We start from the raw sequence: 24765 nt of genomic DNA on the forward strand, positions 1-24765 counted from the left end.
TCTGAATTTGTATCTTCTTGCTCTTCTTGTCTTCATATACACAATCAGTACATAATCTCAGTTAAAAATTTACTTGGATGACTTGTTACCTGGAAATAAAAGACCACCACCGCATACCAATCAAGTGTCTCCTACTCCTTTTCTTTGAATTATGGGCAATACAGCTCAAAAGCTTTATCAACTTTTCTCTTTCGTTTTCCTTCTCAAGTAAATTCCAAAAGGTGATCATGAGAAGATCAAAGACATCTTTGGATGTATCTGATATGACTGCCTCTTCTGATACTGTATTTTTTGCTTCTTCTGTTGTTTTCACAAATGTAAATGGAAAACGATTCAAATAAATGATATTGCGAATGTAAGGTCCAATAGTACGCTCAAGCACCTCTGCAGGAATAGCCTGATGAATTGTGTAAATATATCTGTTATCATTATTCTCTTTGGCTTACCATTCTTAAAAACACAGCTATTATGTCTTTTATACTTCGTTTGGTTATAAGCAACTGAAGTGTATACTCTTCTTCATTTTTATCTTTTTGAGCAGTTAATAAAGCAATACTAGCATTTTTAAATCTTTTTAAAGAGTCTCCAAAAATCCAATATGATTGATTTGATTGTAAACCTTCATCGTCTACTATTTTCTTCCAACTCTTCATCGCTGTCTTCCATACTTTCTTCCACACTTACTACACTAGTTTGTAATTCGATTTCTGGTGTGCTATTATTCTCTTCTGTAGATTTATCTTTTATGATAACCTCTGCAGGCGCAGCTTCTGCAGGTGCAACTTCTGAAGGCGTAACGTCTGGAATATCGACCATATTTTCATCTTCATCTTCTGACTGCAATGTGGTTGCCTGATTTGTCACAGCATTCTTGTTTTCAGACTCTCCATACAAAAACTCATCAACATCTATATCGTTTTCCATGGATGATTGTTCTGAAGTCCCCTTTTCTTCTTGTTTATCCTCTAATTTATTAGATTTATTTTCTGCTGGAGTAGTGACTGGTTGAAGCGATACGGAATTGGGCATAGATGGTATAGGCAAGGATGGTATAGATGGGTCCTCTGTCAAGAACTCTGAGAACAATATCTGCATATACTCTTTAGTATTGGGATCCACACTTGGACATTTGTAGAGGGGCATCAGGCTCCTGCAATTTTTTAAAAAAGAAATATAGCTCATAAGTCGATTATCCTTACTGCTTGCTTTATATATTACCGAATGACACCTTTCGAAAGCATAACTCTCATACCACAAGATACGCATCTGGCAATATAGTCCTTCATCGGCGGATAGTATTCCTCTACTGCATACTTCAAAAACTCCATCAGAATAGCAGTGATGTAAGGGTATCTTTCAGCTGATCGTTCCATCAATAACATGGCCGGCTCAATAAACATGATATTATCGTTGGGCGTAAAGAAAAGCCAATCATACATAAGAGCTAATTTGATGTTCGCTGCTACTACGCTACTCTATTTGAATTGGTAAGCTTTTAATCTATGTTGTAAAGTCAGATATAATACCTTGACAGATCGTATCATGCTTCCTATGACCACATATCTTGGTACAATGTCACTCTGTAATATTTGATTTGAAGGGTACCATCCTGCTACTAAATATCGAATAACATCAACATAGTGTGGTTCCATTTCAGGGGTGTTCAAATATCTTTGAATGAACCAATTCAAGTTTCGCTGATACATGGTTATTTTAAGCTAATAACATGGATGAGTCTTCTATTTTTCTTTTTTACTGACATTTCTATTTATCCTTTACATTTTGTACAATATAAAGCAGTTTGAATTCCATATCAGGTGTCAATCGACTTCTTAAAAACTCTTTAGGTGTAGGTTGTAGTAATAGCACATCAAGCCCTAATATCAAAAATCATTTAGTATACAGCCGAATTCAACAATATAAAAACCTTTAAAGCGCGGTGATAATTTTTGCGGTTGCTTTAATATATCTTCCCAAAGTTGAGAGAATTCTGGTATTGATGCTAAATCATGTAATACTCGTGCCAAGTCTCTGCCGATAGGCACGCATGCCGTCCACTATACAATCAATCGGATTAATATGCTTCTATGTTTGGTGTCTTTTCAGTGCATACTTTTTCACGCAACAAGGAAATTGTAATTCGAATTTCACGTTGTTGAAGTTGCTGTAATTGTATTTGTCTATGATCTGGTATCACTCGCAAGTAAGTGTACACAAATGTGGCGATTACTCTGGGATTCATGTCAAGCCAAGACTTTTGCGATTCACACAATTTCAAAATTTGATCGCACAACAAGACATTCCGTTGACTTATATCTCCACCTTTTATTTGTCGTAACAAGGATAAGTAAAGAGAGTCCACACTCTGAACACTTAAGCTGGTTAGTTCACTCACAAGCCAAAAAATCTATAGAGAAAAAAAAATGAGAAAAAGAATGAATAACAGTGTTCTTACCTGTTCTCGCACAGCGAGTTTTAGTTGTTGAAATTTTATAGAGATGGTTAATGCTTGAAGTCTATTCACAATGACAGAGAAATTATCTCTATTCACAAAGCTGATGGATTGAAAATACTATTGTAAGTACTGTTAGAGCAAGTGAGCTGATGCTTTGAGAATGTAAACATACAACGCGAGCATTATTTGGTTCTGTCAAAACGCCGTATAATAACGCAGAAACAACTTCATTGTATTCTCTTTTATTTTGAGAGGCCTATCAGTAAATATAATTGCTCGTCAATTATGAAAAAAGTCCTTTTTCTGAATGTTTTCATCATTTTACTTTTTCTTGGAGGTAATTGTGAAATTCTATTTCTGACTTATTTTTAGCTGCTTCTTGATGTTTCGCATAAAGCCTTGTGAGTTCCTATATCCATATTAATTAATTTCAAGTGGAAATACGCATGTAGAATAATTTAATTCCATACGACATCAAGCTCATCTTCTGCATCTATCACTGACAAGTCATAAATTTTAGATGTTGGTTTTTCAAACATTTGTCACGCGTGTGTGCAGAGGGAAAATACGTCTGTGCATGAAAATAGTGGGGGCCAAATTTAATTCAAGCAAGATAAGCCACTGACAAAAACGACTGCTAAATGAATGGGATTGAATCTCAGTTTGACAAATTTTTTTAAGGTCAAGGAAGCTTCCTTCATCTAATGGTCCCTTCTCTTTCTGTTCAGCAATGCAACTTTTCGTCAAGTCTCTTGCCGGTAACACCCTCGCTTTCGAGGTTGCCCCTTCCGCTTCCGTTGAAAATGTTAAGGCTATGATTGCCGCTCGTGAAGGTATAGCTAACATTTCTAATTACGGAACGAGAGGTTAATGGGTATGAAACACGTATTTAGGTATTGACGCCTCTTTCCAATGTCTCTCCTTCGCCGGTAAGTCTCTCCAAGACTCTCAAGCCATTTCTATGTATGGTGTCCAAGATAACTCTACCCTTCACCTTAACGCCGAACTCCTTGGTGGTGGTAAGAAGAGAAAGAAGAAGACTTACACTACCCCCAAGAAGATCAAGCACAAGCGTAAGAAGGTCAAGATGGCCATCTTGAAATACTACAAGGTTGATGAATCCGGCAAGATCACTCGTCTCCGTCGTGAATGTCCTAACGCCACTTGTGGTGCTGGTGTCTTCATGGCCAAGCACAAGGACCGTCAATACTGTGGTAAATGTCACTTGACCTACGTTTTCCAAAAGGTAACCAAAGAATATATTTTTTTGAGCATCATTAATTAACAAGTTAACATAGGATCAACAAGCTTAAATTACTTTATTGTTTTTTAACTGTTTTAATTCTCCTTAATAAAACAAAATCAAAAGTACTAGAAAAAAAAAAGGTTGTTTATAGCTTTGTTTTTTATATTTTTTTTGTTAAACGATAAAAGCTTATAAAAAATAGCTTAATGGTTGAAATAAATTTTAAAGAACATAAAAAGGGTTACAAACTTGTAATCGTCTTTTTTTAAAAAAAAACAGGATTAAACTGTGCATGAATTTGCACTTTATTTTTCGCACGAAACAATGACCAGCTGTTGAGAATATTTCTCACATCGTGTAACTCGATTATTTTTGCTCAATACAAGAAGTATGTGTATACTCGTTACGTTTAAAGATACATACAGAGTACGTTCATTTGTTAATATTCTAACAAGTACCAGACCCAAGTTTTGAATTCGAGCTTTCAAGCTAAAAAGAAAGGAAAAGATGAACGGAGAATGAATCAGCCAATGTGGCTTGTTTGTTTATCGAAACTTTATATAATCGAATTTCTATGGAACTTTTGCTTCTCCCTCTACTTCCCTTTAAGTAAAAGGTAAATACACATTGAATCATCCATCCATCGATTTATCTTGTGCATCCATCCATCTAAACACTTATTTACTATTTAGTTATTCGCTATGGGTAAAGATAAGACTAACATCAGTGTTGTTGTCATCGGTCACGTCGATTCCGGTAAGTCTACCACTACTGGTCACTTGATTTACAAGTGTGGTGGTATTGACAAGCGTACCATCGAAAAGTTCGAAAAGGAAGCTGCTGAACTCGGTAAGGGTTCTTTCAAGTACGCTTGGGTTCTTGACAAGCTTAAGGCTGAACGTGAACGTGGTATCACTATTGATATTGCTCTCTGGAAGTTCGAAACCCCCAAGTACCAAATTACCGTTATTGATGCTCCCGGTCACCGTGATTTCATCAAGAACATGATTACCGGTACTTCTCAAGCCGATTGTGCTATTCTTATCATTGCTGGTGGTACTGGTGAATTCGAAGCTGGTATCTCCAAGGATGGTCAAACCCGTGAACACGCCCTTTTGGCTTTCACCCTCGGTGTCCGTCAATTAATTGTTGCTGTCAACAAGATGGATACCACCAAGTGGTCCGAAGCTCGTTTCAACGAAATCGTCAAGGAAGTTTCCTCTTTCATCAAGAAGATTGGTTACAACCCCAAGTCTGTTCCCTTCGTCCCCATCTCTGGTTGGCACGGTGACAACATGTTGGACGAATCTACCAACATGCCCTGGTACAAGGGATGGAACAAGGAAACCAAGGCTGGTGCCAAGTCTGGTAAGACCCTCTTGGATGCCATCGACAACATTGACCCTCCTACCCGTCCTGTTGACAAGCCTCTCCGTCTTCCTCTTCAAGATGTTTACAAGATCGGTGGTATCGGTACTGTCCCCGTCGGTCGTGTCGAAACTGGTGTCATCAAGGCTGGTATGGTTGTCACCTTCGCTCCTGCTGCTGTCACCACTGAAGTCAAGTCCGTCGAAATGCACCACGAAACCCTTTCTGAAGGTCTTCCCGGTGACAACGTCGGTTTCAACGTCAAGAACGTCTCCGTCAAGGATATCCGTCGTGGTAACGTCTGTTCCGACTCCAAGAACGACCCCGCCAAGGAAGCCGGTTCCTTCACCGCTCAAGTCATTATCTTGAACCACCCCGGTCAAATTGGTGCTGGTTACGCTCCCGTTTTGGATTGTCACACTGCTCACATTGCCTGTAAGTTCGCTGAATTGATTGAAAAGATCGACAGACGTTCCGGTAAGTCCTTGGAAGCTACTCCCAAGTTCGTCAAGTCTGGTGACTCTGCCATCGTCAAGATGATCCCCTCCAAGCCCATGTGTGTTGAAGCTTACACTGACTACCCTCCTCTTGGTCGTTTCGCTGTTCGTGACATGCGTCAAACCGTTGCTGTTGGTGTCATCAAGTCTGTTGAAAAGGTCGACAAGGCCGGTAAGGTCACCAAGGCCGCTGCCAAGGCTGGTAAGAAATAAATTGCTTAGCCTAGCCATTTCTTGATTGAAAAGTAAATAATACTTTTGTAAAATAAATATTATATATCTTTACATATTAAACTTGTGTCTTCATAATTCTATGCCTGAAATATACTTAAAAACTATATTTGATAACAAACGAAATATTGGGAAGATGATAACATTAAAGATATCAAACAATGATTAGATGACCCTCTGGATAGAAAACGAGAAAGTGTTGTGATATTTTAAAGAAATACCAAACCACAACCAGATGTTTAGCTATAAAGCTAGAAGAATTATGAATGTTATTTCTACAAAAAGAAGAGGCACATGTATCTGAAGTGAGAGTAACTTTAATGTATTCAACACCCAAGATAGACGACAAATCAAGCAAATGTCTCTACATTATTTCAAAAAGTAAAGAGAGAGGAAAGAAGAAGGTGTTTCTCAACCATTTGGAAAAACTAAACATAATAAGCTTAATTTTGATCAAAAAGGACAGACGATAAGGATCTTCCCCCTTCGAATTCATATTGTAAACAAATTCCACTTGCACTCTGGCACTTGTCTGAAGTTTAAAAAAAAAGTATATTTGCTAAGAAAACAAATATACCTAGTGTTTTCACACACATAAAATCATTTTCTCACCTTTCCGCTTTTTATTTTTATTTTTTTTTTATTTTTATTTCTTTTATCTTTTATTAAATGAGTCAAATATTGTCTATTAAAGCATTAAATGGAACAGACTTTAAAACATTTATTGAAAATGTGAACATTCTATTTGAAACAGCTCCACCATTGGCCAATCGATTATATGAAAGGAGGCCTTATTCAAGTTATGATGCACTCATTGAAGAAGCTCAAGAGATCTGCTTTTCTTCAGAACTAAGTAAGCAAGAAAGAATTGAAATCATCAACGCTCATCCGCGTATTGGAGAATCCAAGGCCAACTTATCAGCAATGTCACAAAAGGAACAAGGCAAGGGAGGGGAGGATCAAGAGGTAAATGAAGAACTGGGCGTGTTGAATGAAGCTTATGAAGCCAAATATGGATTCAAATTTATTGTGTTTGTAAATGGAAGAAGTAGAAGAGAGATTATACCTGTTTTAAAAGAACGTATGACGAGGAATACAAAAGAGGAAGAATTAAAGATTGGCATAGAAAGTATGATGCAAATAGCCAAAGATAGATTAAAAAAGCTTATTTTTATTGGGAACAACAATCGTTTATAATAAATCATTTTTGTTGAGAAAAGTCCATACTTTTTAATTTTGTTGCTCTTTTAAATGTTAATCTTTCTGTTCGGTATTGCTCATAGTATTGCTCTACTGTGTCTGATTGTAAGAATCTTCGATGAGATGATAGTAATACTTGCTTTAGTTGAATAAAGTCTGAGTATATCTCACTCAAACAATCAATTGTTCCCCATCCAAAATCTCTTCCAAGTGGTACATTGGGTATCTCTAATGGCTTACCAGTGCTTGGTTCATCTTCGTAAGATATAAATGTAAATGGAATTACTTTAAGATAATCTAATATGGTTCGTGTCTCTTGATCTTCTTCTTCATAATCAAATTGTTCTATAAATTCTACAAGGTTTTCAGGTTTCTTTCTATTTTCTTCATCCTCCTCATCCTCTTCTTCTTCATCTTCTTGTTGTGCTGGTATACCATAAATAGGTATTTTATTATAAATGTCCTCTGTGATCTTTACTTTTAATCGATTCTTTTGTGCGAGCGTCAGTTGGTCTGCTTTTCCAATGACTGGTATCACATTAACCCTATTGGACAATTTGGTCAAGATTCGGACATCATATTCATCCAAGCTTGATTTCTTTGGATCCATAAAATAAAGACAACAGTGCACTTGGGTATCCACTGCCTTGGGATTACGCTTCACTTTACTTTCCTATTTTGGTTGTCTATAATTTAGCATATCACGTTTTTTTTTTTTTTTTTTTTTTTAATTGTTATTACCTCGGCTAAAGTCAAATCAAACTGGTGCTCGATATATTTCATGATATCATGTAATTGTTTGTCCACCAAGTACTCTGCTTGGAATCCTGGTGTGTCAATCAATGTGAGCAAGATACGTTCTTTATCAACTTCAATCTCTCTAGACACTGTATAAGGCTGTAAAGTCCTTTCGATAGGTCCTTCAGGTTCAACATTAACAAAGGATGTTTCACTTGCTACCGAATCCCTTCTCTTCTTTGTAGTTGTGGGTGATTGTGCCTGTTCTTCTTCTTTTTTTTCATCCAACTTCAGGGCTTCGATTAATGTTCTAATAAAGCTTGTTTTCCCTGCCCCTGAAAAACCAACTACCATCACATTAAAATGGGAAACAGCTTGTTTTCTTGATCGCGGTGCCATAATAATTAAGAATAATAAAACAAAAGGAAAAAAAAATAAAACTTTTTTGATAAAATAATAATAATAATAATAAAATATTTGTGTAGCATATACAAACTCGTGTGTATTTAATAAACGTGTCGCTAGGTGATAAACTACATGGTCTATTTAACCTGTTCTCTCTTCCTCCTCCCCCCCTACACCGATTTACGCAGACACAAAAGTAACACAAGACTAAATTATTTAATAATAAAATGTATTATATAAATACTCACAGAATAATAGAGAAGGGGGAAGAGGATATATACATATAGTGATAATAATAATAGTAAGAATAAAAAAGGTATAAAGAAAAAAGTTTTAAAGATAAATAATAGAAGATTGCTGTTGGGGTGAAGCAGAAGGTGGTGGAGTAGGTATACCAACGATAGGTGTTTGATAATAATAATAATAAGTTTCACTGCTATTATTATTACCTGGTATAAAAGGTGGTGCGTGAATAGAAGTAATAGAGATCCTACGTTCTTGTCGAGGACTTGTATTATATTGACAAAGGTTAACACTTGAACGAGAATGACGTGGTAAATGATGTATACTATTTGTCTCTTGAAGACTATTTGCACTTGTCATCCTACGAACACTTTTCTTCTTGTACTTTTTATCTTCCCCAATAGATAAACGTTGAGTATAATCAGATAAGCGATCCACATCCAAAGAAGAAGAACGAACATGTTGACGGATAGGTCCCATATAACCTACTTTAAGTAGTTGATCTCCGTAACGTTGAAGTTCACAGATGGGCACAGTCAAATTAAAGCTATTCAACTTGAGAAATTCGACTTCTAAACTATTTAATTCTGTTACTGGCAAACCACCCACCTTATTGTAACATTAATACTTTCTTCTGCATACAAATCTATATTATTGTTACCTTGGCATAGCGTGTGTTGGTATAAAACACGTCACTGAAAAACTTGGAGGCCACCATGATACCAGTGATAATCAAGCGATGAATATTAAAAGAATCGATCGTAAATGGTTTCCCAGTTAAGGCTAATGCATTTTTAGACATTCGATCAAAATAAACTAATAAGCTCAAAAAGCATTCATTGGCGCATGGACAATATTTTAATATCCTAGATAAATATGAAAAAATATCAATCGATGGTACAAGTCGAGCATGAAACCGAGTATAAACCGGTTGTTGTTTATTTAATAAATCGTTCGCTGCTGTCATACGTTCGAGTAAGGAGGCTAATAGTCGTATGGTATCTACTGTTGGATATTTAGCCAAGTCGAATAATGGTGTGGATGTATTTAGCATTTTTTAAAGAAAGAAAGAAAGAAAGAAAAGTAGGAGAACAAAAAAAAAGATTTTTTTTTGTATTGATCATTTGGGTTGCACTTTTATTTGATTGGATGACTAGAAAGCTTTTGAATATATTCAATCAATGATCGAGTAGGACGGCCTAGGATGATGATAAGTAAAATAATAGCAAGCATACTTTTAACTTACCGCTCATTCCCTTGATATGATATCCATCGGTCGATTGACTATCCATCACACCAGCAATATCGATATGAGCCCAATCTACATTTTCAGTTATAAACTCCCTCAAAAAGGCAGCTGCTGAACAAGCACCACCTGATCTTCCTTTTCCTAAATTATTCAAATCTGCAACCAAGGACTCTTGCATCTCTTTAAGATAACCATCATCTAATGGCATTCTCCAAAAAGGGTCATGAGTAGCACGTCCTGCTGCTTCTAATCTCTGCCACATTTCGTCTGAATTAGTAAACACACCCGCATAGACATCACCCAAAGCAACATCCATGGCTCCAGTAAGTGTTGCAAGGTCAATTAAACTAGCTGGTGAATACTTTGAGCTCACATAATGTAATGCGTCTGCCTACTTGTAATGTAAATATAAAATGATAAACAGTGTTATTTTAGTTTACCAAAACGAGTCGACCTTCAGCATCTGTATCCAAGATTTCAATGGATTTACCATTCATTGCTTTAATGACATCACCTGGTTTTGTAGCATGACTTGATGGCATGTTTTCACAAAGTGGTGTGACAGCAACCACATTGACCGGTAACTTCAATTTAGAAATACCGTAAAGAGCACCTGCCACTGTCGCTGCTCCTCCCATGTCACCCTTCATCAATGCCATATTATTCGAAGGCTTTAATGAAATACCTCCTCTACACATATACATCAATCACATGTAGTTTTCTGGGTATATCTGTGTACTTACGAATCAAAGGTGATGCCCTTACCAACCAATCCATGTGGTCTATCACCTTCTTTTCCTCCTTTATAATGAATTTCTAAGAATCTCAGAGGTTCACAACTAGCATAGTCAGATTGAGCAACAGTGAAATATGTATATTGTTCTCGTCTTTACCTTCCTTTGGCAACAGATAAAAATGCATTCATATTTTGTTTCGCTGCCCACTCTTCATCTCTCACGATCACTTCTACATTTTCTAATCCTGCCAACAAATAAGCTACTTCTTCTGCAAACAACTTGGGTGTCATCAGATTACTAGGGGAAGTCATAAGCATACGTGCTACATTTTGTGAAGCACCCATGATCTGTCCCTTTTCCCAATCTTGGTTGGCCTTGAAAGGTTCGACTTGTAAAGCATCTGTCTTTTTGGTCTTGAGCTTGTCAAAACAAAACTGTGTCAAGACAGCACCTTCACCTGCACCTTGAGCATTCAAACAAGACAAATCAATGCCAATCTTTTTCGCACCCAAATTCTTCAAAGCTTGTAATCCAAGTGCAGTCTATTCACATTATGAATTAGCCTTGTTGTAATAAAAGCTGAATATCTGACTACTTTACAGCACGTCGAGCAGTTTCCATGTCATTCTTTTTTTCCTCATTTACACAAACAACTGCCACTTGTTTCATACCCTTGATATCATACAACACACGTACATCGTCGGCTTTTTTAAAGGCAGAAAGAGCAAGCTGACTTTCGACAAGTTGTTGGGTCTCGGTTGAGATGTCAAGTGTATGTAGTTTGGGTTGATTGTTACGAACAGAGGCACCAACTACAACAGCATCAAAGCCATTTGTAGAAAAGAATCTTTTTGATAGCTGACTTTGTCTTGCTGCCAATCGAAACATGATTGCAAAAAAAAAAAAATGAACAATGCTCCGCGTATAAATTTTTTATGCCAGGGCTCTCTCGGACTCTCTGTTTGAATTGTTGGATGGAGGTACAAAAATGTACGAATATTTTAATTACTGTTATGTTCCTGGAGACATACGTCAAAAGATTATGCAACACTTACACCTCCCTTTATTTAAAACTCCCTTTTTTTATATATCATCAATTTACATGTGAAATTTTTCTTTTTCTTTTTTTTTTTCTTTATGTTTACAAAGATAACTCAAGACCCATTAAAGTATATCGTTGTACCTATTTTATACTTTTTATACAGTTCTCTTTTAATCATTTATGGTTATCTGATTGAACCATTCATGGTATACTTGCTATCATCATCATTATCCATAGTAACCTTCTAACAGGAAAAATGGCGTAAATATAAAGAAAATAATAAGCCAGAGAATAAGTTGCTCAATCAACTGACAAATGCGAAAACGTTTGATGAATGGAAAGAAAGAGCAAAAGCACTGGATAAATACCTAAGTAAAATAAAAAAAAAATCATAGTCTGCACACGAGCATATTTGAGCTCATTTAATATTTTAGAAAACGATGACTGGATAAAAAAGTCAGAATCGAAACTGTACGATTATAAACTAATCAAATCTAGATTGGAACATTTAAGAAAGGCGCGCGAGATAGGTGATGTGGATAATATGACATATCTTTTGAGAGGTGGTTTACTAAGAAACTTTGGTGGTATCTGTGATAGAAGATTATTCTCCCATGCCTACCTAGGGTACTTGTTCACATACATAAAGTCATATACTAAAAAAAGGTCTGTTTAGTACAAAGCAATTAATCCAAGATTATATGGAAGAAGTAGTGACACAGATTGAATACATTGAATCCACCCCCGATTTTGATGCCCAGGTCAAGTTAAAGTTCTTTAGTGATACACGACAAAGCTTTGGCTGTTCTGCACTTGTTCTTCAAGGTGGTACTGCTCTAGCTCTGTATCATATTGGTGTGGTCAAAGCTTTGAATGAACAAGGCTTATTGCCTAGAATTATCAGTGGTACTGCTATTGGTGCCATGATTGCCGCACTCATCTGTATTCACACTGATGAAGAATTGCCTGTAAAATGATTAAATTATTATGTGTGAGTGCATGCAACAGACTAACTGTATTATCATATAGAACATTTTACAACCCAATGGTATTAATCTTACTGCCTTTTCAAATAAAGGTGCAACTGGGTACAATATACAAGTAATAGTATGAAAAGTGAACTGATGATTCAATTAGGCACTTTAAACGACGCATTACTCGGTTCTTAAAATATGGGTATTTGATGGACATGAAGGTCTTGCAAGAATGTGTACGTGCAAATGTGGGTGATCTGACATTTGAGGTAAAGAGAGTATGACTGTTCTTTAGGGAATCTACTAAAAGTGATGTATAGGAAGCTTATTCTAGATCCAAACGTGTGCTTAATATCAGTGTATCATCCAGTCGAACACAAGAAGTCCCTCAACTATTAAATTATTTAACAGCACCCAACGTGGTAAATACCAAATCCCGTTTTTTATGTTTAAATCATTAACTACTCTACAAAGCTAATTTGGAGCGCTGCATGCTGTTCAACTGCTTCTGCTGGATTATTTGGTGGTTGTCATCTAATGGCTAAAGATAAGAATGGAAATATTGTCAAATGGATCTCTTCAGCTGTCAAGTGGAATCATTGGTCTGAAACATCGCCTGCAGAAAGTGAAGCACCCTTGTACAGACTATCTGAACTATTCAACGTGAACCATTTTATTGTATCACAAGCCAGTATTTATGCAATTCCATTCATCGCAAAAGCACAAAATTTGCACCATGAAACACTGCTTCACAAGTTGGCTTATATCATTGCTTCTGAATTTAAACATAGGTTGTATCAATTGGATCAACTCTATCTTTTACCTCAAATATTTCGTGGTGTGATTGAAGAGAAGATGTCTGGTAATGTGAATGTGGTACCTGAACTTAACTTTTCTGTAAGGTCAATAGACGACTTGAAGTGTATTGTATTTATATTTATGTAGGACTTGAACATCTTGTTCTCAAATCCATCTCATCAATCATTGGCTTATTGGTAAATAAACAAAACAAGAAAACTCATAGTAACCCCATTTGTTATAGGATTTTGCACGGTGAAAGATCGATTTGGCCAGTCATGGCATTCATCAAGACAAGGTGTATGATTGAACTTGCTCTTGACAGAGGTGAGCATGAAATAAAGTTTTTTTTTTTTAAAAAAAAAAAAAAAAAAAAAAAAAAAAAAAAAAAAAAAAAAAAAAAAACAAACAAACTAACGATCGTGTAGCTGTTTTGAGATTGAAAGCAATGAATGTAGAAAGAGAGCCTGTTGTAGTTCGAAGTCGTTATATTGAAAACAAAAAGAGAGCAAGTTCTATGCATTAAAATAAAAAAAAAATGGTTTATGCTTTTTTATAAAAAAAAAAGACATTTGCGTGTGTGTTTCTATGTCATCACTGCCTCCAACCCGCATTTAATTGCATCAAAGTTAAAACAGCATCCAAAGGAAATTCTGTATGTTCTGCAGCAGGTGCTGTTGAAGAGGTAGAAGCGGTGCGCTCGGGCCCCTCTTCTTTTGTTGTGGCTGCCGCTGCTGCTGCGTGCAACGTGGTTGCCAAGAGAGCCGCCAGTTTTTCTTCAGGCCGAGAGACTTCTAAGCCTGGAAATGTAGGTAAAGCAGCTAATTCGGAAGAGGTAGAAGAATTATTATTTTCGATGATATGTTGCTGTTGGGGTTGGTATTGTTGTAAATGATGTAAGAATTCAAGTAGTTGTAAAGAGGCTGCTGATTTATTTTGATCTTTATTTTCTACTTCATTATTGTCAGTCACTGCTGCTGCTGCTGCTGTTGTAGATGATGACGGTGATGGTGACCCTTGTGTGGCCATGTTTTCTTCACTCGTGGCAGACAAAATAGAATCATCTGTGTTGACATTTGTTTCGTTCTTTATTTCTGGCCTAGGATCTTCTTCAGTTTTCGCATCAGGCTTTGTTTCAATTGTCACATTGTTTGTTTCTGAACTTGAGCTTGAGGCTGCTGCTGTTGGTGTGCTGGTATGATTAAAGGCAGCAGCGGCATTACCTATTAATGCACGGGCAGCACCAGCAATACCAAGACTGTTACATAACATTGTCAAATAGTTTATATCCGGTAATTGCTGCTGTTGTCCATGCTGCTGTGGAGACAAAAAGTGTTGTGTGAGCGTGTTGAGATCATTGGGTTGAACGTGAGCAGCAGCACCTAAAGAATTGTCAATCATTCCTTTCCTTCTTTCCTTTTCTTTTCTTTTTTGCTGTCTCTTTCGGAACTCTTCTTCTATCCAAGCTCGTTTATGCTCGTTGTCCTCTTTTCCAAATAATTTATGAGCTCGTTTATTCACACGGCAACGTAGGTCATTGTCTTTATCTAAAAAAAAAGAAATGTTTACACTCACATGTACATGCTCATTTCTAGAAACTTACTTCTTTCTTCATTCTGCTGTCGCCAACGCTTTTTTCTCTCTCTGTTATCTGCTCTAACCTGTAATGTAGTTGAACATAAATGAACTTCATGAGACATTCCCCTCTCCTTCCTTTTTGAGTTTAGAGATTCTTTACCTTTTGATTCATCAATTCCCGTTTTAACAAGTCTGCAGGTAACTGACTCAAATCAACTATCTCTCTTTTTCGTTTATTACTATGGCTGTTACTACTACTACCACTACTAGCACTTGTTGTTCTTGCTGCTGTTGTCTCTTTTCTTTCTGCTTCGTTCGTATTGGTAGCTGAATTAGCAGATGCAGCCGCTGCTGCAACAATGGAAGCGGCTAAAACAACATTGGTAGAGTCCAGTGTAGAAAAAAACTGTTGATGATTGTTTGCACCCATGGCTTGGGCAGTTGCTTGAATTAAAGCTTGGGTTTCTGCGGCTGTCAACTGTTGAAGTTGCGAAACAGCAGCAGAGAGTGGGTCGTTTTGTTGGTCAGTAGTGTCCTCCACTTTATCCTCTTCTATAGGCGTTGCTGCTTCCTTAGGATGTTCTTTCTGTTCTTGGTTCATTATTACTATTTTTTTATTTCCCAGAGAAGAAAAAGAGAGAAAGAGAAAAAAAAAAGTGAAGTATGTTCTCAGCATTTTTTTTTTTTAATTGGAGACGGAGCTCAAGTCAATTGCAGGTGATGATGTGTTCGAGTCACAAAATTTGTTTGCCTTACTTGATGGTCAGATGTAAAAAGAGAAATTATATAGTAATGTGCTTGTAGAGTGTATAAAAAGAAAGAATCTTTTCCGAATTATAGTGTTCAAAGTCAAGTAATGATACGTGAGAGGGAAACAATGGCCCTTCACTTTAAACTTTAGTAACCAATAAATATATACCAAAGTATATGATTTATAGCTTTATAACGTCATGGTCTTTGTATAAAAACAGTTTGAAAAATTATACTATATACTTCTTTCGTATAAAACTTAATCTTATGGTCTAAACTATTTGATAGCTCAATACAATCTAAAAAATGAAGTATTCTATTGATGATATCCACTTACATGAACTGTAAAAAGCGCTTTTATCAGTTAATTGCTTTATTGTAACTGTGTGGAGCTCATTAAACAAGAAATTGTAGAGCACATTTGTAATTTTTCTCTAGAAATTTCTTCATATTTGCTTTTTTTAGTGTCTCTATACCTGAGCAATTAAGCTTGAAGAACATCTCATCCTTAATGGTATTATCTTTATATTTATCAGAAGTACTAAGAACTATCATTCTCACCGCTATTATTGGTGCTGCTATCATAATAATTATTTAATATACAAATAAAAGTGGCCTTTTTAAGCCTATTTTTCTAACTTGGAGCCTAAGATATGCATCAAATACATTACTACATATACACATAATAAAGTAATCACAATAAGGACACCTACAATATAATAGTCACAACGAAACAATTGCAGTAGGAGAACTTCTGTAGCATATGTCTTATAGTATAAATGAACCCATCCATTGTAGACATTTATGCTAAATTATGGCTTATTCTAGTGATTAGACAATGATTGCTATAGTATACAACATAGTACCATTAAAATTGTGTGATGAAATGAGCATCATCAAGGCAAACTAAATTTTATTGAAGCAGTAGATATTTTTGACAAACAGAAAGAAGGTCAAAGATAAAACCAGTGCTCAATTCAATGTCAGCGAATATCTTGTAATGTTTGCTTTGATCCAAAATGATCCAACCAGATCTTTACAGATCACTGATACATTTGTAAAGAATTTTTTAGACATTTTATCTATATGAGATATTTAACCTCCATGGATAACAATGGTGGAGCTAGAAGAAGTAATTTTGTCGTTCATCATGTTATGTTCATCTTGTAGTTTTGCTGGTTAAAAATTCTTGTATTCCTTTTCTTGCACCCTTCTTGTATATAGGCTCATTTCAATTATCTTTTGATAAAATCAGATGCTTGAAGCACTGTGGAATACCAGCATCAAGTGATGTGTTCATCAATATGCTCTAGTACTGCTAATTGGGGACTGTTTTGAAGCAGGTAAATCTTCAAATGGGTAGAATAGTGGACTTTTTTAATAGTAAAATGTGCCAATTGGTACCATCCTGACTGTATCATTTGGTCTGCTCAATATAGCAAACGTCATTTGTAAACCTGGTATTCATCCTAAGTAATCACGAGTATATCAGATTTTGCATTGACATAGGCAGCAATAGTAATAATAATAAAAACATCAATAAAACATCATTAAACAGCATACTCATGCCTGGGTTTTTGAAAAACTCATTACCTTATTTCTCCTATATGTTTAATACAGTAAGGATAATGAACTAAAGCGGCATTTTTCTTGTGGTACTTTACATGTATGTCTGTACAATACATTCAACAAAGTGTACAATATTTGAAAGTATTTTCTTTAATTTTCATACACTGAATGTATGATCAAAAGCATGTCACTTAATATTAACTTTTGAATTAAAAAAAAAAAAGAAAAGAATGCTACAGAATGTATTACTTGCACATAAACTAACATCATTTATTTTGTATTAAAAATCACTATCATGTAAATATTTGTGTCTTAATTGATGATCGTGTCAGCATTTATGACCTTAGTGTTTGACAAAGTTAATTATTTGTTATTATACTAACAAACTATCATATGATTGTAAATATTTAAACAAATAGTGTCCATGGGCTATGCTGTAATGCTCCGACCTCATCTTTCTAGGGTTGATAGTAATTTAATATAAACTCTATGGCATTCTTTTATCTTTGTAATACGCAAAGAAAACTTGATGTATAAGATACAGTGACGATTTCTTTTTAGTATAAAACGGGGGACTTGTATAATCTCTTCAAAATAAAAATTGGATAGGAAAATAAGAGATATAAGTATCCAGCAGCTTTACATCTTATTATCAGTGGCATAAGTAATTTGAAAATTGCTCTTCGTAAGGCAAGATGCGTGAGCATACCACTTTTTTTTTTCAAATTGAATTAACACCTTAAATAAATTTGAATGAAATGATCGAGCTTTAAGAAACCCTCAAATTCAAAATTATAAGCATTGCAGCAATATTAACAACGAAGTTTCCTATGGGCAGTAAGCGCTACAAATAGAGCATGCTTGCGAAATATTGCTAAATTGTTTTTGATCCTCTGATTTGCTGTATGTTCTTTCACAACACAATAATAACTTCTTATAGACATACTTGATAGTCATGCTAATAGATTATCGCGGGAAATAAAAAGAGAGAGTATACTGTTAGAATACAGCTTCCTTAGGCATATAAAAAATGTGTTCAACAAGAAATGTCTCTTCCTGTGTAATCATCATCTTGGAACTATCTCTACAGATTTTGCTATAGAATAACTGTAAATCTTTAAATGAATAATTGATAGAAAACTGATTGTATTCGCTTGAGCCTTATTTTACCGCCTCTTTTTTTTTTTTAATAAGGAGAGCTATTTTTGCACATACTTTTTAAATGACTTCAAAATTCAATGGAATCACATTTCTTACGATAAATCGTCTAAATTTACTTTCATTTTTTTTTTTTTTTTTTTTTTTTTACTAAAGTCAAGTTGTCCTTTTGTTGTATTCTCCGAAATTGCCCTGATTTTGTATGTAGCTTTAATACATTAAACTCTTTTTGATTTTAATATATTCTCACATTAAATAAAGTCTCACACTTTAACCAGAAAGTTAGAACAGGATTTACTTTAATAGAAAATGAAGTATTCTTCTCTTTGATTGTAATAGAGACTAAAAAAGGACTTTTTTATTCATTGTCATATCGCATTAAAAATACATGAATATTTCCCCATATACGCACATCTACACCTATACCTACACAAATATGGCATAGTTTGTCCTGTACGACACAAGTTGACTTTATTAAGGAGATAAAGCATAAAGCTTGTACAAAAAGTCATCTGATAAACAGACTACATTTAATCTCCAATATTTTTATTATTATTTCCTTTTTTTCTTTTTCTTTTTTATTTTTATCAGCATTTAGTGTGTGTGTGCTTACATATAATAACTAATGAAGGCATGGGATTATTTATCTGGTTGGACTAACTTTTCTATTCCGTCTAATATTCAAAAGCGTTTATATAAGTTTATATTAAAGAAAGCCATTGGTCCATTTCTTCAACATGATCTAGATCTCGACAACTTTGACATTGAACTTGTCAATGGCTCAGTGGAATTAAGAGACCTCAACTTAAATCTAGAAGTAGATTATACAAAATATTATAGTATTTCTTTATCACTGATTGATTTTTGTACTAGAAATTAAATGAGTTGATACAAGATACGCCTTTTATGGTTGAAAAAGGACGGCTATCTAGTATTCATGCTTCATTACCTTGGGCCAATCATTGGAGCGGAGTATCTATTGAAATTCATGGACTTGAAATAAATTTAGTACCAGTAAAACATAAAGAACATAATAGCAGTAAAAAGCAAGGTAAAAAAAAAAGCAAAAAAGAATAAAACGTACTGAAGCTATAATAGCAAACGATAAAAAACTAGAAGAATCTATTATGTCCTCTTCACTTCATTTCGCAGATGATTTTATAAAGTCAGAAATTGAAGAAGATGAACAAGTAGAAGAAACACTTCAGCGGGCAGACGGCATTTATGTATTAACACGTACTATTGATAAACTGTTTGCTCAACTAAAGGTATCCATTACGGATACAGTGATACACATCATACATACATCAGCTGCTTCATTATCAGATGACGACAACGACGATGACGAACAAAAGCAATACAGTATTGATATTTGTATACCTGGAATATCTTATTTTGATGAAACACCAGAATTTAATAAGGACATAGACCAACAAAAATACATTGATGAAAGTTCATTACTTTTATCTCCAGTGCCTAATGAAACAATCAAAATTATTACTATAGAACCACCTAGTGTTTGGTTAAGATCAGTGAACAATCACGTAATGCAGTCCACCGAGATGTTTTATGAAGCAGAATCCAGTCCATCGAGTCAAGCAACTACACCCACAAATGATAACGGTTCGTATGAATCACTTTTATTTACTACTTTGGATAAAAACAATTGGATAAGGATAAAAACAATTCCACTGGACGAAAATGCCTTTCACATCAAACAAGTCGATTTCTTACTCACTCACCTTCGTCTTGTTCTTACCCCAAAACAAATCGCCTTTTTCCTAGACCTGATGGATTTTATCCAGGATTCATTCACTCCAACACCAACAAGCAGTACATCCAGCACAGATATCTTGGGAGATCTAGACGTTCGAAATCAGCAAAAGAAGGATACTTTACACAGGGAAAATACACCAGAACAAAAAGTCAAGATAAAGGTTTCACGCGTTGAATGTTTTCTACTCACACGGAATAGTCAAATTATATTGAACAGACCCAAAGTTGATTTACACCAAACTCACATCCGATTTGTTATGGATCAATTGAATATTCGAATGCAACGGTTCATCAATCACGATCACTGCATCAATTTCTTATTTCTCAACTTAGAATTAGATGAATGGGTTCAAAGACCAAGTTTTGTAGCCATCAAGGATAAGGCACATCAAACGCGATATAATTGCTATCAACCTATTATTCAATTTGATAACAGCATCATGCATAATTACTCTGATGAGGATATATTTCCTAGCTTTTATGATGAAAAAGAACAAGAAAAAAGTGCAGTTGAAGTGATTAGGGTTAAAATAGATAAAAAGAGATTATTTATGAATGGTAAACATGTTGTGTTGTATCATTTAAAATCACTAAAAGTATTTTTAGGAAGTATTTCATTAAATGAAGATATACATGTTGATATACAAGCATTCAAACTATATTTTGATCCTCGTATTATAAATAGATTCGATAGTTATATATATGCGTTCATAAATAGAAAACCACTCTCTCAGCCATCAGAATTACCGAGGTAAATATATTCATGACGTGTAATAATCAAAAAGTATAAAACGTTTTTTATTTGAAACTAGACTGCGTAGAAATACATCCAATTTATTAGAAGATTTGTTGCCAAATAGAAGAATACAAGTAAAATGTGCTTTCATTCGTCTTGTGCTTCTTTCGCCAGATATGAGTCAAGCAACGAGTCGGTACGATTTCAATGATAAAAACCATGAAAACCAACTAAGCGTTGATGTCAAAAAAGCTGTGGTTTTTTGGTCAACATCGCCTACTGCTGAAACAACAAAAGACATAGACGAAAAAGAATCTGCTCACATAAATAATGCTACACGCATGAATATTGAGCTGAATTTTATCAACGTTTTTATCAAGGAAGGTAAGAGAAACCAAAAGTATAATATGTCTAATTTGTTTCTTAATGCCCTTGAACTAGACACGACTACTCAATGCTGGTTTACTGCTAAAACCATCCAAGACATGCAAATGTTTTCTGAAGCTACTTTATGTCCAAGTATTGAAATCACTGTGAGAGATCCTCAATCAATTCATCATACTCGTTCAGATACAAACCATGATATGCCTCACACTCTATTTGATGGACTCAAGGAAGGAAATACATCCATTGAAAATCAATCAGATTCAGCTCTTATATTTAAGCAAAGAACAATTGAAACTTCTGTAAGATTCTCAGGTTTGCAAACAAAAGCGCACGTAACTAATATGACTTTCTTTTAGCAATTCGTAATGAACTGCCATTTACCAGTCACCCATATGAATTTGACCAAGGCGCATTGGGACAAAGTGCAAATCATCCAAAACGATCTGTTGCTGTGGCAACCAAGGTTTCTGCTAAATGTGACTGAAAGTGATACTGAAGATTACAACCATCATTACCACCATCAGAAGGAAAAACCGAGCTTGCTTTCCCTCGTAGCTGTTCTTAGTCAATGTCATTGGTGCTTGCATACATCAACCACTGATCTTTACACACTCCAATTCTCTGAATTTAAATATTTTGCTTGTATGAAGCATATGGGAAAAAATGAGAATATAACTACTCTAGATATTGAGGAATTAGCATTGTATGATAATCTTAACGATCGAGAGTTATTTTGTAAAGCAATACCAAAGATAATAACAGTAAGTGCTCAAATTTATATATAAAAAGAAAAAGGTTGCTAAAGAAAAAAATAATGGCCGCCTTTTTGTCTAGTCTAGTAGAAGTAAATCAATGGTTTCCATCTTTTCTCGACTTTCTTTATATCCTGATATCAACAAGATTAGTAAAGAAACAAGCATTGTAGCAGGCGGCCTATGTTGGAAAGCAACGCCAGATATTGGTTTTATAGAACAACTTGTCCAATTTCAACAAGCACCTGAAGAAGTAAAAAAAAAAAGTGACTTGTGATCTGTTATTCATGTCTTTACTTTACTGTAGATGGTATTTATCGATCCTCCAAAGCAACACATAAAGATATATACCCATGTAGTCGACACATCGATTAACTACGAGCCAACCGATCACCCTTCCAAAGCTATTGTGCTCCTTGATGGTATACAACTTATTACGAATATTATGAATGGCCAGCCGATGTTAGAGATCAAGGTATGTGTGGATGACATCCAGCTTCTACTTTTAGATCACGCTGTACAGAGGCATCAGCATATTGAAAGCAGCGCTGCCAATTCACGTCAATACTGGTTAGCTCTTGGTTTTGTTCCTTTAGTTTCACTACAGTCAATTGAGTTGGAAGTTAAACTCAAGATGCTAGAACACTTGTTGGTACCGAAAGCAGATGTGGCCATCACAAGTACTGACATTTATCTGGACACCAGCTCAGACTCATTTCAATCCTTAGTTAATTTGATGACACACCTGTCGATGAAAGCTGCAAATGAGTCACCTGCGCCAGTTCAACAGCAGCCACGAAGGGCCTCGACCGTCATGACAATGCGTACGATCAACGAACTAGACATGCTGGCTAGCATTGATGAAAATGCATTCAAGTCAGCAGAGAGGAGAATGTCACCCCCAACTCTGATTGAAGTGCCCGAGATAGAGGACTATGTTGAAGAATTTTACAGCTCACCCGGTAAATCGATAACACCACCCATCAAACCACGAAGACATATTAAACGGACGGACGATATCATACGTCTTCTGGCGACAGAAAATTTGGAGGTCATTGATGATTTCTATGGTTCAGAGATAAGTGACAACACAACAACTAGTAGTAAGAAAACATCGCCTGTAGATCTCACCAGGGCGCTTTTATCACTCCGAGTACATCATGCTAATGTAATATGGAGACTTTATGAGGGATATGATTGGGATTATGTACGCGCAGAGATGGCAGCACGCAAGCATGATAGAAAAGCCGCTTTTACAGATCAAGGAGGATTTGATGGAAGACAGCGACAAAGACAAGATGTTCAGATAGAGATTCAACTAACTGAAATATCCGTCAGTTTTGACCTGATGCCCTCTAAGGAAGCGACAGATCTTTACTTTCAGCTAAATATAAATGACATGAGTGTGATTGATAACATAAAGACATCAGCGTGGAAGAAACTATTAGGCTATATGAAGTCGGCTGCCATGTGTCGAGAGGATGGTGAAAGTATGGTTCATTTAGAACTGACTAGCTTAAGACCTATTCCTGATCAGCAAGAACTTCGACTTAAAGTTAAACTGTTACCTATTCGATTATATGTTGATCAAGATGCACTCAATTTCCTAGTCGATTTCTTTACATTCGATAAATTGATCTTGAAGTCTACCAAATTAGTAGATGCACCCAAGGATCCAAAAAAGGATGACACATTTTTCCGTAAGCTTTTAAAAGTTTCGAGTATAATGCATACTTATGTACTTTTTTAATTTAGAATATGTAAATATTCAACCGGTTACTTTAAAGATTGACTATAAACCCAAGTACATAAATTATAGTAATCTTAAAGAGGGCCAACTTGCAGAACTCATCAATCTCTTTTCTTTGGATGGAGCAGAAATGTCATTGTGTTCAATCAAGCTTACCGGCATAACGGGCATTGACCCATTACTAGACAAGATAGCACAAGCATGGCTACCCCACATAAAACAGACGCAGGTGCCACATATGGTCTCTGGTGTTGCTCCCATTCGATCCCTTACCAATCTTGGTACAGGTGTGGCCGATCTTGTGCTGCTACCGGTCCAGCAGTATCGAAAGGACGGTCGGATTATCCGTGGTCTTCAAAAGGGAACACTCTCGTTTGCTCGAGCCACAGCAATTGAAGCCATCAAGCTGAGCTCACGTATCGCCTCTGGTACTCAGATCATTCTGGAACACGCCGATGAATTCTTTGCGCCACATGAGCAGCAGCAAACGGTCGACCAACATTTTGTATATACAGATGAAAATATGGCACAGACCATTTTGGCTGTACCTGCAGATGAAGGGGAAGAGGAAGAAGAAGAGCAATCGAGTCAAAATGTGATACGTGCTGTACCTGTGGCTGTCATTAGACCTATGATTGGATTGACTGGTGCTTTCCAAAGTATCTTTAACGGATTACGGAATTCAATAGATCCTGTTAGAAGATTACAAAGTGAAGATGTAAGTACATAATTTACAGATAAAAAGATATGAAGAGTAACCATACTTTTTTTTTTCTTTTTTGCAATATAGAAATACAAACAAACAAAATAATAGAAGAAAGCGAAACAAAAGTGACCCATTTTTATATAAATATGTATAAAATATACAAAATATTTTTTTATCTAATAGTACGCAGGCGAAGTAGCTAAAGGTGTTAATTTTATACTGTGTGCATTAAGCGGCTTTCTAAACGTCGATACGTTATGGGTAAATCTTTCCCGATCTTTTGTTGATAATGTCCAATTAATACCGCTTAATAATCCATTTAATACCTAAGAAAATATTAGTGGGGTTCATTATATTTCTTTTTCTTTCCTTTACAGTTGTTACTATTGTTTTTCTTTCAGGCAATTGATTTTCAATAAC

The 24765-nt window shown here is 35.6% G+C and overlaps 11 protein-coding genes across 11 annotated transcripts; 6 read left to right on the forward strand and 5 right to left on the reverse strand.

Moving 5' to 3' along the window:
• Positions 1–621: 621 nt before the first annotated feature.
• RO3G_15349 (uncharacterized protein) lies at positions 622–1143 on the reverse strand (the record flags this gene model as incomplete). The annotated part of the gene is made up of 1 exon (XM_067669933.1): positions 622–1143. The coding sequence occupies one exon, from the start codon at positions 1141–1143 to the stop codon at positions 622–624; it is 522 nt and encodes a 173-aa protein (XP_067526034.1).
• Positions 1144–3185: 2042 nt separating this feature from the next.
• Positions 3186–3768, forward strand: RO3G_15350 (uncharacterized protein; the record flags this gene model as incomplete). Its single annotated transcript, XM_067669934.1, has 3 exons — positions 3186–3288; positions 3349–3701; positions 3754–3768. The coding sequence occupies 3 exons, from the start codon at positions 3186–3188 to the stop codon at positions 3766–3768; spliced, it is 471 nt and encodes a 156-aa protein (XP_067526035.1).
• Positions 3769–4402: 634 nt separating this feature from the next.
• Positions 4403–5779, forward strand: RO3G_15351 (translation elongation factor EF-1 alpha; the record flags this gene model as incomplete). Its single annotated transcript, XM_067669935.1, has 1 exon — positions 4403–5779. One exon carries the CDS (start codon positions 4403–4405, stop codon positions 5777–5779), a length of 1377 nt encoding a protein of 458 aa, XP_067526036.1.
• Positions 5780–6466: 687 nt separating this feature from the next.
• Positions 6467–6884, forward strand: RO3G_15352 (uncharacterized protein; the record flags this gene model as incomplete). Its single annotated transcript, XM_067669936.1, has 2 exons — positions 6467–6763; positions 6876–6884. 2 exons carry the CDS (start codon positions 6467–6469, stop codon positions 6882–6884), a joined length of 306 nt encoding a protein of 101 aa, XP_067526037.1.
• A 114-nt stretch (positions 6885–6998) lies between these two features.
• On the reverse strand, positions 6999–8134 carry RO3G_15353 (uncharacterized protein; the record flags this gene model as incomplete). The annotated part of the gene is made up of 2 exons (XM_067669937.1): positions 6999–7670; positions 7739–8134. 2 exons carry the CDS (start codon positions 8132–8134, stop codon positions 6999–7001), a joined length of 1068 nt encoding a protein of 355 aa, XP_067526038.1.
• A 339-nt stretch (positions 8135–8473) lies between these two features.
• On the reverse strand, positions 8474–9185 carry RO3G_15354 (uncharacterized protein; the record flags this gene model as incomplete). The annotated part of the gene is made up of 2 exons (XM_067669938.1): positions 8474–8992; positions 9045–9185. 2 exons carry the CDS (start codon positions 9183–9185, stop codon positions 8474–8476), a joined length of 660 nt encoding a protein of 219 aa, XP_067526039.1.
• Positions 9186–9520: 335 nt separating this feature from the next.
• Positions 9521–11257, reverse strand: RO3G_15355 (uncharacterized protein; the record flags this gene model as incomplete). Its single annotated transcript, XM_067669939.1, has 6 exons — positions 9521–9582; positions 9630–10023; positions 10073–10322; positions 10376–10471; positions 10526–10911; positions 10970–11257. The coding sequence occupies 6 exons, from the start codon at positions 11255–11257 to the stop codon at positions 9521–9523; spliced, it is 1476 nt and encodes a 491-aa protein (XP_067526040.1).
• Positions 11258–11955: 698 nt separating this feature from the next.
• Positions 11956–13709, forward strand: RO3G_15356 (uncharacterized protein; the record flags this gene model as incomplete). The annotated part of the gene is made up of 9 exons (XM_067669940.1): positions 11956–12038; positions 12088–12379; positions 12441–12499; positions 12549–12654; positions 12706–12807; positions 12860–13282; positions 13331–13380; positions 13428–13510; positions 13612–13709. The coding sequence occupies 9 exons, from the start codon at positions 11956–11958 to the stop codon at positions 13707–13709; spliced, it is 1296 nt and encodes a 431-aa protein (XP_067526041.1).
• A 68-nt stretch (positions 13710–13777) lies between these two features.
• RO3G_15357 (uncharacterized protein) lies at positions 13778–15362 on the reverse strand (the record flags this gene model as incomplete). The annotated part of the gene is made up of 3 exons (XM_067669941.1): positions 13778–14730; positions 14787–14844; positions 14922–15362. 3 exons carry the CDS (start codon positions 15360–15362, stop codon positions 13778–13780), a joined length of 1452 nt encoding a protein of 483 aa, XP_067526042.1.
• A 455-nt stretch (positions 15363–15817) lies between these two features.
• RO3G_15358 (uncharacterized protein) lies at positions 15818–16109 on the forward strand (the record flags this gene model as incomplete). The annotated part of the gene is made up of 2 exons (XM_067669942.1): positions 15818–15855; positions 15977–16109. The coding sequence occupies 2 exons, from the start codon at positions 15818–15820 to the stop codon at positions 16107–16109; spliced, it is 171 nt and encodes a 56-aa protein (XP_067526043.1).
• A 2754-nt stretch (positions 16110–18863) lies between these two features.
• Positions 18864–24764, forward strand: RO3G_15359 (uncharacterized protein; the record flags this gene model as incomplete). The annotated part of the gene is made up of 11 exons (XM_067669943.1): positions 18864–19055; positions 19112–19289; positions 19391–20572; positions 20733–20765; positions 20856–21436; positions 21494–21898; positions 21972–22142; positions 22197–23589; positions 23645–24357; positions 24529–24606; positions 24747–24764. 11 exons carry the CDS (start codon positions 18864–18866, stop codon positions 24762–24764), a joined length of 4944 nt encoding a protein of 1647 aa, XP_067526044.1.
• Between the last annotated feature and the right edge of the window lies 1 nt (position 24765).

The sequence above is a fragment of the Rhizopus delemar genome, genomic scaffold (assembly GCF_000149305.1).
Source record: "Rhizopus delemar RA 99-880 supercont3.16 genomic scaffold, whole genome shotgun sequence".
NCBI lineage: Eukaryota > Fungi > Mucoromycota > Mucoromycetes > Mucorales > Rhizopodaceae > Rhizopus > Rhizopus delemar.